Below are 13,075 nucleotides of genomic sequence, written 5' to 3'. Positions count from 1 at the left end.
TGGCCATGGCATGGGTTTTAACAAGATTCTGTGGTTGAATCAAGTTGGTTATTTTCCTGTGAGTAAGAATTATAAATAAGAAACTGACTTTGAGCAAGAGGCTCACAGTTATTTATGAATACTGGATCTTTTGCTTCTGTCTTTTTCTCTATTGAGTGTTTTAAAAATACTCTTCTCATGAAAATATTTAGAAAACATGATGACTACCTGAGTGTCTGCCTGATTGCCTGTTAGGAGTACAGAGAGGTGTGTGTGTGTGTGTGTGTGTGTGTGTGTGTGTGTGTGTGTGTGTGTGTGTGTGTGTGTCTAGGGAGTGATTTAGCATATCCTCTTCATTTGCTTGGGAGTATGAAAGAATGGGTGTGGGGAAGACGACCTAGCTTTCAGACTAAGCAACATATAAATTAAAGAAAAAGAACTTATTGAGTTCTATAAAAACAGCTAGATTCCTCTACCTTCCCACAGTGGGTGACTTAGGAAACCAGAGATGCCTCTCCAGCTGAGAGCCTCGCATGCTTAAGCAAGACTCCGCCACTGAGCACACGACCACTGCTTTCCTCCTGCCTTTCTCCCTTTTCTTTCCCTTTTCTTTCTTCTCCTTCCTTCTCCTCCTCCCTCCTTCCCACTTCCTTTCTGTATTTTGAGAAGGGTCTTGCTAAGTCAGTAGCCCTTGGCTAACTTAGGACTTTCGATCCTTTTGCCTCAATCTCCCAGGTAGCTAGGATTACAGACATGCCTAGCATACCTCATGGAAACCAGATTTTTGAAAAGTCATCTTTAACAAAATTAGTTTTTTTCAAAAATTGTTCTGAGCAATATGTTAATTGTATTATATATACTTTTTAAAAAATGAATTTCCTAAGATAGGACTTTCTCTCATCCAGGTACTAAGCCCTTAGCAATCCAACCCTGCTTACCTTACAAGATCAGAGGAGACTGGGTGTGTTTAGGGTGGGATGACCATAAATGTGAGACGGGGTTTTCTAAGGTGTCTGTGGTATTCAGTTATTGGATGTGACTCTTCATTTCAAGTTCCAGTTTAGCAAGTACTTTAGCATTTTTTTTTTTTTTTTTGGTTTTTTCGAGACAGGGTTTCTCTGTGTAGCTTTGCGCCTTTTCCTGGAACTCACTTGGTAGCCCAGGCTGGCCTCGAACTCACAGAGATCCGCCTGCCTCTGCCTCCCGAGTGCTGGGATTAAAGGCGTGCGCCACCACCGCCCGGCTTACTTTAGCATTTTAATTGTGTTCTTTAAGGGACACAACACCAGGTTATGGTCAACATACACACAGTGAGATGATTACTATAGGCAGCTCAGTGCATCTCTCCCCTTCCATGGCCTCCCTGATTTGAGTGCACTCACTTTTGAAATGAATCCCTTCGGAACAGCTGTATTTTCTTGTAACAGCCTAAGTCGCTTTGTTATATGCTTGTTAAATGTATTATAGCAAGATGTCGTTTCTTCTAAAGTATTTATGTTTTGTGATTACAGATTTTAAACTTCTTGAATATTGCTGATGAACCTGTTTTGGGATATAACCCTCCAACTTCATTTACAACTTTTCATGTTCATCTTTGGAGCTGTGCACTTGATTACAGGTGAGTCCGTGAATGGAACAAAGTGGAATTTTATTGAAACACACTGGCTTTAGAGCCACCAACCTGGTAACCTGAGTGCATTCCCTGGGACCCATATCATGGAAGAGAAGAACCACTTCTCCTAAGTTGTCCTCTGGCTTCCACACAGGCACTGTACAAACACATACAATATATAAATAAGTTGAAAAGTACATAATTCTGCCTACTGTGGTATTGCACACCTACATTTCCAACACTCACCAGGCTTAGGTAAGAAGCCTGCAAATTTGAAGCCAGTCTGAGTTAGTTACACAGTGAGATCCTGTGATCAAAAAAAAAAAAACCCAAGAAACCAAAACAAAGCCCTCCAAAAGTCCCACAATTGAGTAGTTGAGGTTGGAGGTGTTTTTTGAAGAGTCCTGTTGTATCAGGCTGCTAATCTGTCGCTTCTGTTTGCTGCCAGGCCCCTTCACCTGCCAATCCGATCCCTTCTTACTGTTGAGACGTTCAGCATTTCTAGCAGTGTTGCCTTGGATAAATCTTCCTCCACTCTCAGGTACTCATCCTGCGCTGGCTGCTGTTCCAAGGCGTCCGCTGCAGTAATGGGTGCTTCCTTACCAAACCGCTGCTGCTTGTTAAATCCGCAGCAGCTGAGCCATCAGTGTGCCTTCCTCAAGGGCCATGCCCGCCGCCACCGCTCCTCTCATTGTTGTGTTTCCGTTTTGGAAGGAATTCATCCCTGAGCGTCTCCCTTGGCTTGTTAGGACCTGTGGTCAATTTCTCAGTCCCAGATATGTGTTATCTTTGATTTTTTTTTGTTTTTGTTTTTGTTTTTGTTTTTCGAGACAGGGTTTCTCTGTGTAGCTTTGCGCCTTTCCTGGAACTCGCTTTGGAGACCAGCTGGCCTTGAACTCACAGAGATCCGCCTGCGTCTGCCTCCCAAGTGCTGGGATTAAAGGCGTGCGCCACCACCGCCGGCATGTGTTATCTTTGCAATGGAAACCTTTTATTTAGATTTGAGCATCTGTTGAAACACAAACTGCCCCCACAGCCTAGAGACCGATGTGTTGCCACCTTCATGTGTTTTGATTCCACTCATGATTGTGGGTTAGGTACACCCACGTGGTGGGAAGGTGTGCCGATGGTGCTGTGCACAGGCTCAGAGCTTGGTTTTTCAGATGCTATCTCCTTTCCTCAGAATCATCATGGATGAGGCTGCTTTACACCTGTCTGACAAGTGTAACACTGTCACTATAAACCTGAATAGAGGTGAGTTCAAAACAAACTCTGGCTTGATTACTGCTGTGTGTGTGTTTGTGTGTGTGTGTGTATATAATAGCAGTTTTAAGTGGGGAATAGTGTTGAAAGCTGGGTTCTTGTTAGGGAACTTTTAACGGATATTCAAATGTGTAATAATTGTATGCTACATCTGTTTTGTGATATTTTGATCGTGTTCTGACAAATATAGCTTGCTTGGAGTTGGAGGGTGGAGTTAGCCCCTAGCCAACCAAAATTAACCACAGAGGTTTTGGAAGACTGAGGACAGATAGGATAGGAAGTGGTAATGTGGGGTGGAGAGGGATCTGGCTCTCTGTTTAGAGGAAGGAATGGAGCAGTGGTAAGGTGGGGCGGAGAGGGATCTGGCTCTCTGTTTAGAGGAAGGAATGGAGCAGGTAGGGAGGACTGGTGGCTTCTCTGCTTTTCTGATCTTTCAGGCTCTTACCTCAATATCTGACTCCTGAATTTTTATTGATAAACAATAATTAGAATAATGCTTCATACACCTTCAGAGTTTAGTGGATACTGGCTTTTCAGTTTGAGGGTGAAATGTTCTTATGGTGTTAGCTATGTTTTTTGTATATTCTAAATACCTATTTAATATTTAGTCATTCGTTGTAGCTAAAATTAAGTGAGGTGTCAGATGAAGTCACAGTGAGATTATAGGATGCCCTGTCAGTGTCCTCACACTACAGACCCTAGTGACATCTGCAGGGAGCTTTGTTAGCGCTTGGTGGGATACGCAGTTGTGAAAACCTACAGTAAGTATTGTATTAAATTCTAGATTATGTTCGTGTGATGGACATGGGACTTTTAGAGCTGACCATAACTGCAGTGAAGTCAGATTCGGATGGAGAACAGGTCAGTTACAATAAGTGGAAATTTTTACTTAAATCCTGTCCTTAAGAGATAAAAAATAGAATGTATTGGAACATGTTTTTCTTTTGATCCAATTTTGGCCCAAATATTTGAAAACTAGAATTGATTTAAATACTTTTCAGGTGACAAAACAAATAAGTATATATTTTATTTTAGATTTATTTTAGGTGTATGAATGTTTTGCCTGCATGTATATATGTGCATCACATGCATGCCTGGTACCTGCAATTGTCAGAAGAGGGTGTCAGACCCCTAGGACTGGAGTTAGAGACAGTTGTGAACCACTGTGGGTGCTGGGAATTGAAACCTGGTCCTCTGTAGGAGCAATAAGTACTCATAACCACGGATCCATGTCTCCAGCCCATTAGTATCTGTTTTCGTTCCTGTGACTGTAGAGGAGTTGGTGACGCTTGTCTAAAAAAGAGTGTTTTCATTCCCCTGCACCTGCAGACTGAGCCCCGCTTTGAGTTGCACTGTTCCAGTGATGTCGTCCACATCAGAACATGCTCAGACTCATGCGCCGCACTGATGAATCTCATTCAGTATGTCGCAAGTTACGGGGACTTACATGCACCTAACAAAGCAGAAGTGAAGCCCGGAGTCCCACAGAGAAAGCCAAAGGTACAACAGGCCAGGCGATCGATTCCCCATCCGCTGATGTCACTTCCTAGAGTAATGGGTCTGGAGCGGTGATTCCGGGGCCTCTGTGAAAAGCCAGTCTACTGTTTGCTCTTTGTTTCAGAACATTAATCTCAGCCGACATAATACTTTTAGATTTCTTTTCTTTGCACCTGTTCTTAGGGAAGAAAACAAGCTGTGTCAAATGCTGTAAGCAGCTAGTGGCAAATGCTACTGTCACCTAAAGACCTACTTGTACACTAGTGCTTCTTCTACCCATTCTCTCTACTATTTGGTCAACCCTACTACTTGGTCAACCCTCCACGGAGCTTCCTCTTCCTCCCTCACAGCCCAGTGAGGGGAGGCTAAAGGTTGTCGTTGGTGCTAGATCGCTTGGTGACTTCCCTAGTCAGCAAGAGGAGCACAACAAGTGTCCCCATTCTCAGTTTCAAGGACGCTGCTCTCCTATGCCGCAGGTGTCCCTTTCTGATGTCATGTGTCAAGTTGGAACTTATTCCATTTGTTTGGGTGTTTTATTTTGCAGTGCTGTTCTTGACAGCCTTTTCTGTGAGCAGCATCCTTAGTCTCCTTAGGGTAGGGCACCTCAGAACTTACTCAGAGAGGTCAGTTCTATCAGCAAGGGTCTGGCTGGCATCACATGCCCTCTTAGGTCATCCTGCTCTTCCTCTCTGTCCCTCCTGTGCTCCACTGGTACTGAGACGACCAAAGACACTTCCTTCACTGTTTACTCTCTATTCTGAAAGACACTGTCCGTTTATCAGAGATGCTTTCAACTTGTGTCTTTCCATTTCAGAGCAATGCTCACATTTTGGGGAGCACAGCTTAGGTTTAATGGATCTGCAATTTACTAAGCAAAATGGTAAAGTGGTGGTACTGGAGTTGAGCCCTGTGAATGAACTACCATTCAGGCTTTCTCTCCTGTTTATATCCCCCATTGCCCTCCGGAGTCTAAGAGAGGAGGTCCTGACCTACAGGAGCAGCAGTATGGTCTGAGCAGATCAGGCTTTCTCAGTAACCCCTGGCTACACAGTAGGGTTTTCAGCCCCTCCCATCACCTTGGCAGGGTCCTGGTTCTGTGTCTGCATCTGAGCTAAGTTCCTGTTTATTTGCACTTGTTGGTAGCTGTTGAAGTGATAACGACTACAGCAGAACTGCAGGCAGGTGTAGACATTGAGCATGGACCTGTTGGTCCTGAGGTGAAATGGGTCCCAGGGTGGTTCCCATTGGCTCTGCTCTCTGCTCCCTTGTAGTGTACTCAGTGTCCTGTCTTTCTTTTCTGAAAAAAGAGTATTTTCAGATGAGTTTTGCTTTGAGAAATGTCTTATTTTGTTTCCCAGGCTGGCCTTATGCACTTGGAGCCCAGTGGTCCCCTTGCTTCCCCTTTTAAGTATCTGGGAGTGCGGCACACCCCATTGCACCAAGCTTTAGCTTTTTTTGTTTGTTTGTTTGTTTGTTTTTTGAGATAGAGTCTCTCTGTGTAGCTTTGGAGCCTGTCTTGGAATTTGCTCTGTAGACCAGGCTGGCCTCGAACTCACAGAGATCCGCCTGCCTCTGCCTCCCGAGTGCTGGTATTAAAGGTGTGAGCCACCACTTGCTGGCTTTAGCTATTTTTACCTTGACTTTTTGGTTGTAGGTAGATTCCAGTGGTCGATCATCTTCGCGTGGTCCGGTGCTTCCTGAAGCTGACCAGCAGATTTTACGGGACCTGATGAGTGACGCCATGGAGGAGATTGACATGCAGCAGACCTCTGCCCCTGTTGGACCACAGACTAATGGTGAGAGGGCTTTTCCTGGGATCTCTGAGGGTAGCGTGTGTCACATTATTTGTGTTCTTATGACATTTTCAGTAAGAAACTTACTAAGGACTCATCTGGATCTGTAGATATGTGCTACTCATTAGCTTGTGTCTGCTGTCTGTTGGGAGAACAGACTGACAGGAGATGGTGCTAGTGCTTGGAATGATTGAAAAGTGACACAAAATACCCTGGAATGTAGATTGGAAGTTCATGAGTCTCGTGAAAACAGGACTAGTTGGCTGTATGTGGAGGTGCATGAGAAGGACATCTTGACAAGGTCATCGATTTGTTCTGTATTACAGTATGGAGGAAGGCATGCATGATCTGTAGATACCTATCTAGCTGTCACTAGAACAGAAGTTCCATCAGATTGAAAAGAATTAAACAGTTAAAGTTGGAAAAGCAGAAAGGGACCAGATGAGTAAAGAGTCTTAAAAGCCAAATGGAAGCATCTAAATATCTTGAAGCATTTGTTTCAAAACAGTTTTTCAGATTGGATAAACATAGTTATTTCTTTGTTTGGTTTTGAGACAGGGTCTCTTATATAACCCTGGCTGTCCTGACCTTCAACTCACAGAGATCTGCCTTCTTCCACCTCCCACGTGCTGGGATTTAAGGCATGTGCCACAACGCCTTTAGTGGAGAACATAGTTATTTCTAAATTCTATAAACCTTAATTTAAAAATAATAATTGATGGAGCTGGGAAAGGTGGTACCTTCCTGAGATCCCAATACATGGCAGTTAGAGGTAGTGTTAATTTAAGGACAGCTTTGGCCATACATAGTATAGGGCCAGCCTGGGCTATGGGCATCCTGAGAAAATCCATGGTATTATGAAACATTTAGCATGAAATGTTGCATTCATTGTAAGTTAGGATAAATTTGAACTAAGCTTCCAGCTTCCTGTGCACTAAACAACAGCAGCTGGCCTGAGTGGGAAGGGACCCTGATTGCATATGATACACAAGTCTTCAGTGAGCACTAGACACTGATGGGAGCGGGGCCTGCAGTGCTGGTGACAGGGTTTCATGCTTGTCTGGGAGACTCTTAGACAGTTTTGTGTTCTTCGCCCCGTATCATCAGTGTTTGGTTGGAATGAATGGAGAAAGAATGGATAACTCTACTACGCCGTATAAAATGCTCATGTGCAGATTTTTGGTACACATGGCATCGTCTGTGAATTTCATTTTGAGAGAGCTACATGAGAGCAAGTGTCCAGCATAGGTTTCTGGAGCCCAGGAATTAGCTTGGCCCCTCTCCCCACCCCTTCCCTAAGCAGAGGCTCCTGTGGTTTTGGGTGAGGGTCTGCTAGATGAGTCTTTTTTCCTTCCCTTCGCAATGTTGCTCAAGAAGTTTCCAGGATTGAACCCTATGGACATTTGTCAGTTTCTTCCACCTGCAAAGCAGCATCTTGACCAAAATAGACCCCAGTTCATGGGAACAGATTCGGTTGAGTTCTTGAGCTTCTCCTACACCAAGTAACTGGGAAGGAACTGTCCTTACTTTCCTAGAGAAGGAACTTCAGGTTGACTGAGGCACTTCTTTGTGCTTTCGAGGTATTTCTGTCTCTTGCTGAGGCGTCTGTGTTACTTTAGCCCTCCCTAGGCTGCAGACTCAGAGTTGAGATGAGAAGTAGGGAAGGTGTTTAGGTGGAAGGCTGTGCCCACTGTGTCTGACCTGCAGTCAAGAGGCTGTTGCCAGATGTCTCTGTCTTTGCGTCTAGGTGTCCTGGATGAAAAGTCGCACACTCAGGAGCCGTGCTGTTCAGACCTCTTCTTGTTCCCAGACGAGAGTGGGAATGTGTCCCAGGAGCCTAGCCCTGCTCATGCCTCCCTCCCTCATCACTTGATTAGTGACACAGGGACAGGAGCACCCACTGAAAATGATGACTTTTGCATTCTTTTTGCACCAAAAGCAGCCATCCAGGTAATAAATTGATAACACAACTGAAACTTTAAAATAGTGTTACAAATTAAATGGACCAAAGGGCATCTGAAGGTCTTTTGAATCTGCAACTCTTCCCACTGCAAAATGACTGCACCCTGTAGTTAACATTAGAACTTTGTAAATGGACATTACACTACTTCTACAACACATGGCTCAGAGAATGCGTGCATTTGCACAGTTTTCTACACGATTGGTGAAGTGCAGTTGCTGAATGTAAGGGACATTACAGGAATGACAGGAAGATGGGGTGCAGAATGGCTGGGAGAACTGAGATGAATGCACACACACACACACACAACAGCCTAGTAGAGCCTTCATAGGTGACTGTAGGTTCTGAGAACTTTCTGATTTACCAAAAAACCAAAAAAACCCACCAAATATCAAAGCCCTGAACATAGGGTAAGCCTGTAATTAGAAACATAATTTGATTAGTGTGTTGAAATTTGTCAGGTTTGGGTTTAGAATGCAGTATGACTTTATAAACTGTAATATCACACACACACACACACACACACACACACACACACACACACACACTACTTTCAATGATCAAATAGTAAGAGCCAAATTATAAACTTTAGAAATATTCATGAGTTGATTTTTATAGAGCAGATTTTATTTTATGACAATAAGGTACAATATATTATGTGATGATTGATGTCAGAAATTTTTTTTTCTTTGAGACAGGATTTCTCTGTGTTTTGGCACCTTTCCTGGATCTCGCCCTGTAGACCAGGATGGCCTCGAACTCACAGAGATCCGCCTGGCTCTGCCTCCGAGTGCTGAGATTAAAGGTGTGTGCCACCACCACCTGGCTAGTGTCAGAAATTATTACCCAAGCTGGTACATCCCTGTAATCCCAGGCCTCAGGAGGCAGGAGGATTGCTATAAATTCAAAGCCAGCCTCAGCTACCTAACAAGTTTCACACCCATCAGAGCATAGTATGAGACTCCATTTCAAAGAAAACAAATTGTTCCACTATTTCATATATTGAAATTATCGAAAAGAATGTAGACTCAAGAAAACCCATTGGTCTGTGAGGCACACCAGTTGTTTGTGGTGAGTGAGAGTGCTCCCTGTTGGTGTGTTTCAGGAGAAGGAAGAAGAGCCAGTGATAAAGATCATGGTTGACGATGCGATTGTGATAAGAGACGACTATTTCAGTCTGCCCATTACAAGGATGGATAGCAGCAAAGCCCCGCTTCACTTTCCCATCCCTGCCATTCGCTATGTTGTTAAGGAAGTCTCGCTGGTGTGGCATCTTTACGGAGGCAAGGACTTTGCAGCAGTCCCTCCTGCTTCTCCAGCTAAGAGTTACATGTGAGTTCATTCCATGGACCAATAGACCTGTCCGTAGAAAAACACATGACATTTATCTTTTTTTTCCTTAAGATTTACTTATTTTTTATGTGTCTGGGTATTTTGTGGGGATATATGTCTGTGCAGCACACAGGCAGTGCTCACAGAGGCCAGAAAAGGCCACTGGATCCCTTGGAACTGGGGTTACAGACTGTCAGCTGCCGTGTGGGTGCTGGAACTTGAACTCGAGTCCTTTGGAAGAGCAGTCAGTGCTCTTAACCCTGGTATTTATCTTAAGGAAGAATAAATTAGTATTCAAATACGTATTTTAAATGTCACACCTAAAGTTGGCTGTGAACTTACTTGTATTTCTCATGTATTTACTAAAATGTCTACTTAGAAGATTTTCACTAAGCAATCATTACCCATCGTGTGTTTGTTTATGAAAATAAATTGTACCCATTCCTCGCCCTCAGTTTCAAAGGGAGAAAAGGTTATGTGACTGAATGGGGTCCATAAAATGAAGTGAGTGTGTGTCAGGAGGCAGAGTCCATGCTTGCCCGGAGCCCCCAGCATCTAACAGGATGTGGAGCAGAGCCAAGTATTTTATTTTACGTTTTAAACTTTTTTTAAGGCCTATTGATTTTATGTGTGTGTGTTGTCTGTCAGTGTCTGTGCACCATGTGCATGCTTGGTACTCTTGGGTCAGAAGAGGGAGTTGCAGCCTCTGGAACTGCAGTTATGTATGGATGGTTGAACCACCATGTAGGTGCTGGGAACTGAACCCAGGTTCTCTGTAAGAGCAGCTAGTGCTCTTAACCTCTGAACCATCTCTCCATCCCCAGAGCTGAGTATTTTTGATTAAGCAAAGAAGTGTTCCATAGTGTGGGGAGAGAATGAGTAGGAAGTGTAGGTGTGCTGGAGCAAATGTGTCTATGGGTTGGGGTGGCATAGAAGCTTCCCAGGCAGAACCATTTGGTACAGCAGTTGAGTACCCTTTTCTACTTACTGGTTAGTTTGGAATGCTTCTGTCCTGGTTGAGTTCTATGGTTGACTTGGATTTCTGAGATAAAAAAGAAAGTTACAGAGCCTTCATTCCAAGTGTGTTTGGCGTCCAGCATCATAATTAGGCTTTGCACGTGGCAGTAATAAAATTGCGTTTTGAGTATATCCAAAATATAAATAACACATTTCCCCCCATGGTATAGGGGCTTCAACCTCAGGCATTGCACATGGTAGGCATATGCTGTCCCACTCAGCTCACTGTGGCTCAGGCAAGCATCACTCTTCCTGCCCCAGCCTCAAGAGTAGCTAGGATTACAGGTCTTCACCACCACTCCTGGCTAAGTGATAAAATTTGATTTATAGTAACACAGTTTGCGGACCATTCTAGTAGTTCTGTAATGTTTTCTCGTTATCTTATTAATCTTTCTGATGTCATTCATTGAATTGAATATTCTTTTAACAAAGAGGAGTTTGTTTTTTTTTTAATTTTTTTTCCCTCTTTCTCCTTTTTAGTAGTCCCCATAGCTCACCTTCTCAAACACCTACAAGGCATGGACGTCATACAGTCTGTGGGGGCAAAGGAAGGAACCATGACTTTTTAATGGAAATACAGTTAAGCAAGGTAAGATGGTGTTTTGAAAGGGAAGAATCACTTCAGTGGGCGTGTTAGTGAGGTCCTCTGGTCTTACCCACCCATGAGTCTTGAAGCCTTAGGTCCCTGCCCTCCAGAGGATAGGTCTCATCTCAGCTTTTGCTCTGATACTTTGAAAAGCCCGAGGTGTTTTTGTTTTCCCAGACCACCCCTGGAGCAGTGGTTCCCAGAGGCCCTGGAGGCCTTTGTTCGGTACATGTTTCTGAGCCCTGCCCAGCATTTGCCTTTCTGGTGGGCCACTTGAAGAACCGCTGCTCTATTGAATTGCCTGTCTGGGAGGGCCTGACTTTGGAGTGCACCTGTGCAGGTCCCCCGTGAACGTCTAGAGGCCACAGGACAGAGCATTGATGACATTTCCATTGATTGAATGCTTGGCCTGCCTGAGAGGCTCACGGTCAGCCCTAACTTCAGTTCCAGGGATCCAGTGCCCTCTTCTGACCTGTAGCACAGCTTGCACGTGGTGCATAGACAAACTCAGCCACACAAATAGAAATACATAAAATCTCAACAGCCAAAAGAAAGTCAAGATTGCTGTGTTTTTCTTGTGTGTTAAGGTGAAGTTTCAGCATGAAGTCTACCCCCCGTGTAAGCCTGAGTGTGAGTCCAGCCTCCTAGAACACCCGGTCTCCAGGCAGGTGTTCATCGTTCAGGATCTTGAAATTCGGGATCGGCTGGCAACATCACAAATGAACAAATTTTTATACCTGTACTGCAGCAAAGACATGCCTCGTAAAGCTCATTCCAACATGGTAAGATGCCTCAAAGCCTTGCTCTCTTTTTGTTAGTTCTGGAAAAACGTTTTTATTTGTGTCTAACTACAGGCGAATTAGAGTGGGAAGAATGACTAGAAATGGGGAAAAATGTGTTTTCTCTTTTTAATATGAAAATTCCTGTTAAATATACTATTTTAAGTTTTGTGTTCAAGAGTTATTTTATAAACTACATCCTCTATCTATAATTGTAATATGTCACCCTCAGGTAAAACAGAACCATGTGAAAACAGCTAGGACCGCTGTTTTCACATGGTTCACCCTTAGAAGACTTCACCCTTAGAAGACTTGAAATGTTAGTGAAGTGGGAATGGCCGGCTCTGGACTCTGGGGGTCTGACAGGCCGGCTCTGGACTCTGGGGGTCTGACAGACAGGCTCTGGACTCTGGGGGTCTGACAGACAGGCTCTGGACTCTGGGGGTCTGACAGACAGGCTCTGGACTCTGGGGGTCTGACAGGCCGACTCTGGACTCCGGACCCGTGCACCAGCTCTGGACTCCGGGCCCGTGCACCAGCCCTGGACTCCGGGCTCGTGCACCAGCTCTGGACTCCGGGCCCGTGCACCAGCTCTGGACTCTGGGCCTGTGCACCAGCTCTGGGAGCTCAGCAGCTCCGTTGACCTGAAGCTGCAGTGTTGTCATTTTCTGTGGTCCTCTGAGAGTCATATGTCCTAAGATTTTCTTGATGGGTGGACAGGCTTTTAAGGAAAAGGGTAAAAATAATCTTCCTTCTTTCTTCTTTGACAAGGTCTTGCTGTCTAGCCCAGGCTGGCCTCAAAACTCAAAATTCTGCTGTTTTTCTCAGATAGAAATATGATTACTTTTTAATTTTTTAAAATGAGAACAAGGTCATTATGTCACCAGGGAAACGTTTTTTCTCTTTCTTGTAGTTGACAATTAAAGCATTGCATGTCCGTCCGGAGTCTGGCAGGTTACCACAGGAGTGCTGCTTGAGAGTGTCACTGATGCCACTTCGCCTCAATATTGACCAGGTTTGTGTTGTGTGAACTTTCGTGAATATTAGCTGAAGCAAGCAACAGCCGCAGAACATACGCAGAATTTTAAAAATAGCAAAATGTCTTGATAAACCTTTCATAGTTTGGGGTTTGGCGTATTTGTGGATAGCATTATTCACTTGCCTAAGTAATACTGATTTTTGATTGTTGTCACTTAAATAAAATTTGGATAATCTATGGCAAGTGACAGGCATCTCAGACATCAATTGAAATAAATA

At 44.1% G+C, this 13,075-nt stretch overlaps 1 protein-coding gene across 4 annotated transcripts in view; it reads left to right on the top strand.

Annotated features, from left to right (window-relative positions):
- The window catches only part of Atg2b (autophagy related 2B), a 70,108-nt gene that overhangs the window by 42,533 nt on the left and 14,500 nt on the right, over positions 1-13,075 (top strand). For 3 of the 4 annotated variants that reach the window (XM_052738891.1, XM_052738894.1, XM_052738895.1), the window contains 11 exons: positions 1,491-1,597; positions 2,040-2,132; positions 2,775-2,845; positions 3,639-3,715; positions 4,184-4,354; positions 6,006-6,147; positions 7,892-8,094; positions 9,210-9,436; positions 10,934-11,042; positions 11,627-11,821; positions 12,732-12,833. In XM_052738891.1, coding sequence (XP_052594851.1) covers positions 1,491-1,597; positions 2,040-2,132; positions 2,775-2,845; positions 3,639-3,715; positions 4,184-4,354; positions 6,006-6,147; positions 7,892-8,094; positions 9,210-9,436; positions 10,934-11,042; positions 11,627-11,821; positions 12,732-12,833 — 1,497 coding nt within the window. The remainder of the gene's footprint in view (positions 1-1,490; positions 1,598-2,039; positions 2,133-2,774; positions 2,846-3,638; positions 3,716-4,183; positions 4,355-6,005; positions 6,148-7,891; positions 8,095-9,209; positions 9,437-10,933; positions 11,043-11,626; positions 11,822-12,731; positions 12,834-13,075) is intronic. The other variant, XM_052738892.1, reaches the window with a different exon arrangement.

The sequence above is a fragment of the Peromyscus californicus genome, unplaced genomic scaffold (genome assembly GCF_007827085.1).
Source record: "Peromyscus californicus insignis strain IS unplaced genomic scaffold, ASM782708v3 Scaffold_15__1_contigs__length_86483966, whole genome shotgun sequence".
In the NCBI taxonomy this organism is placed as follows: Eukaryota; Metazoa; Chordata; class Mammalia; order Rodentia; family Cricetidae; genus Peromyscus; species Peromyscus californicus.
Note: the sequence above shows the minus strand (reverse complement) of the source record. Positions and strands in the feature narration are given on the sequence as shown.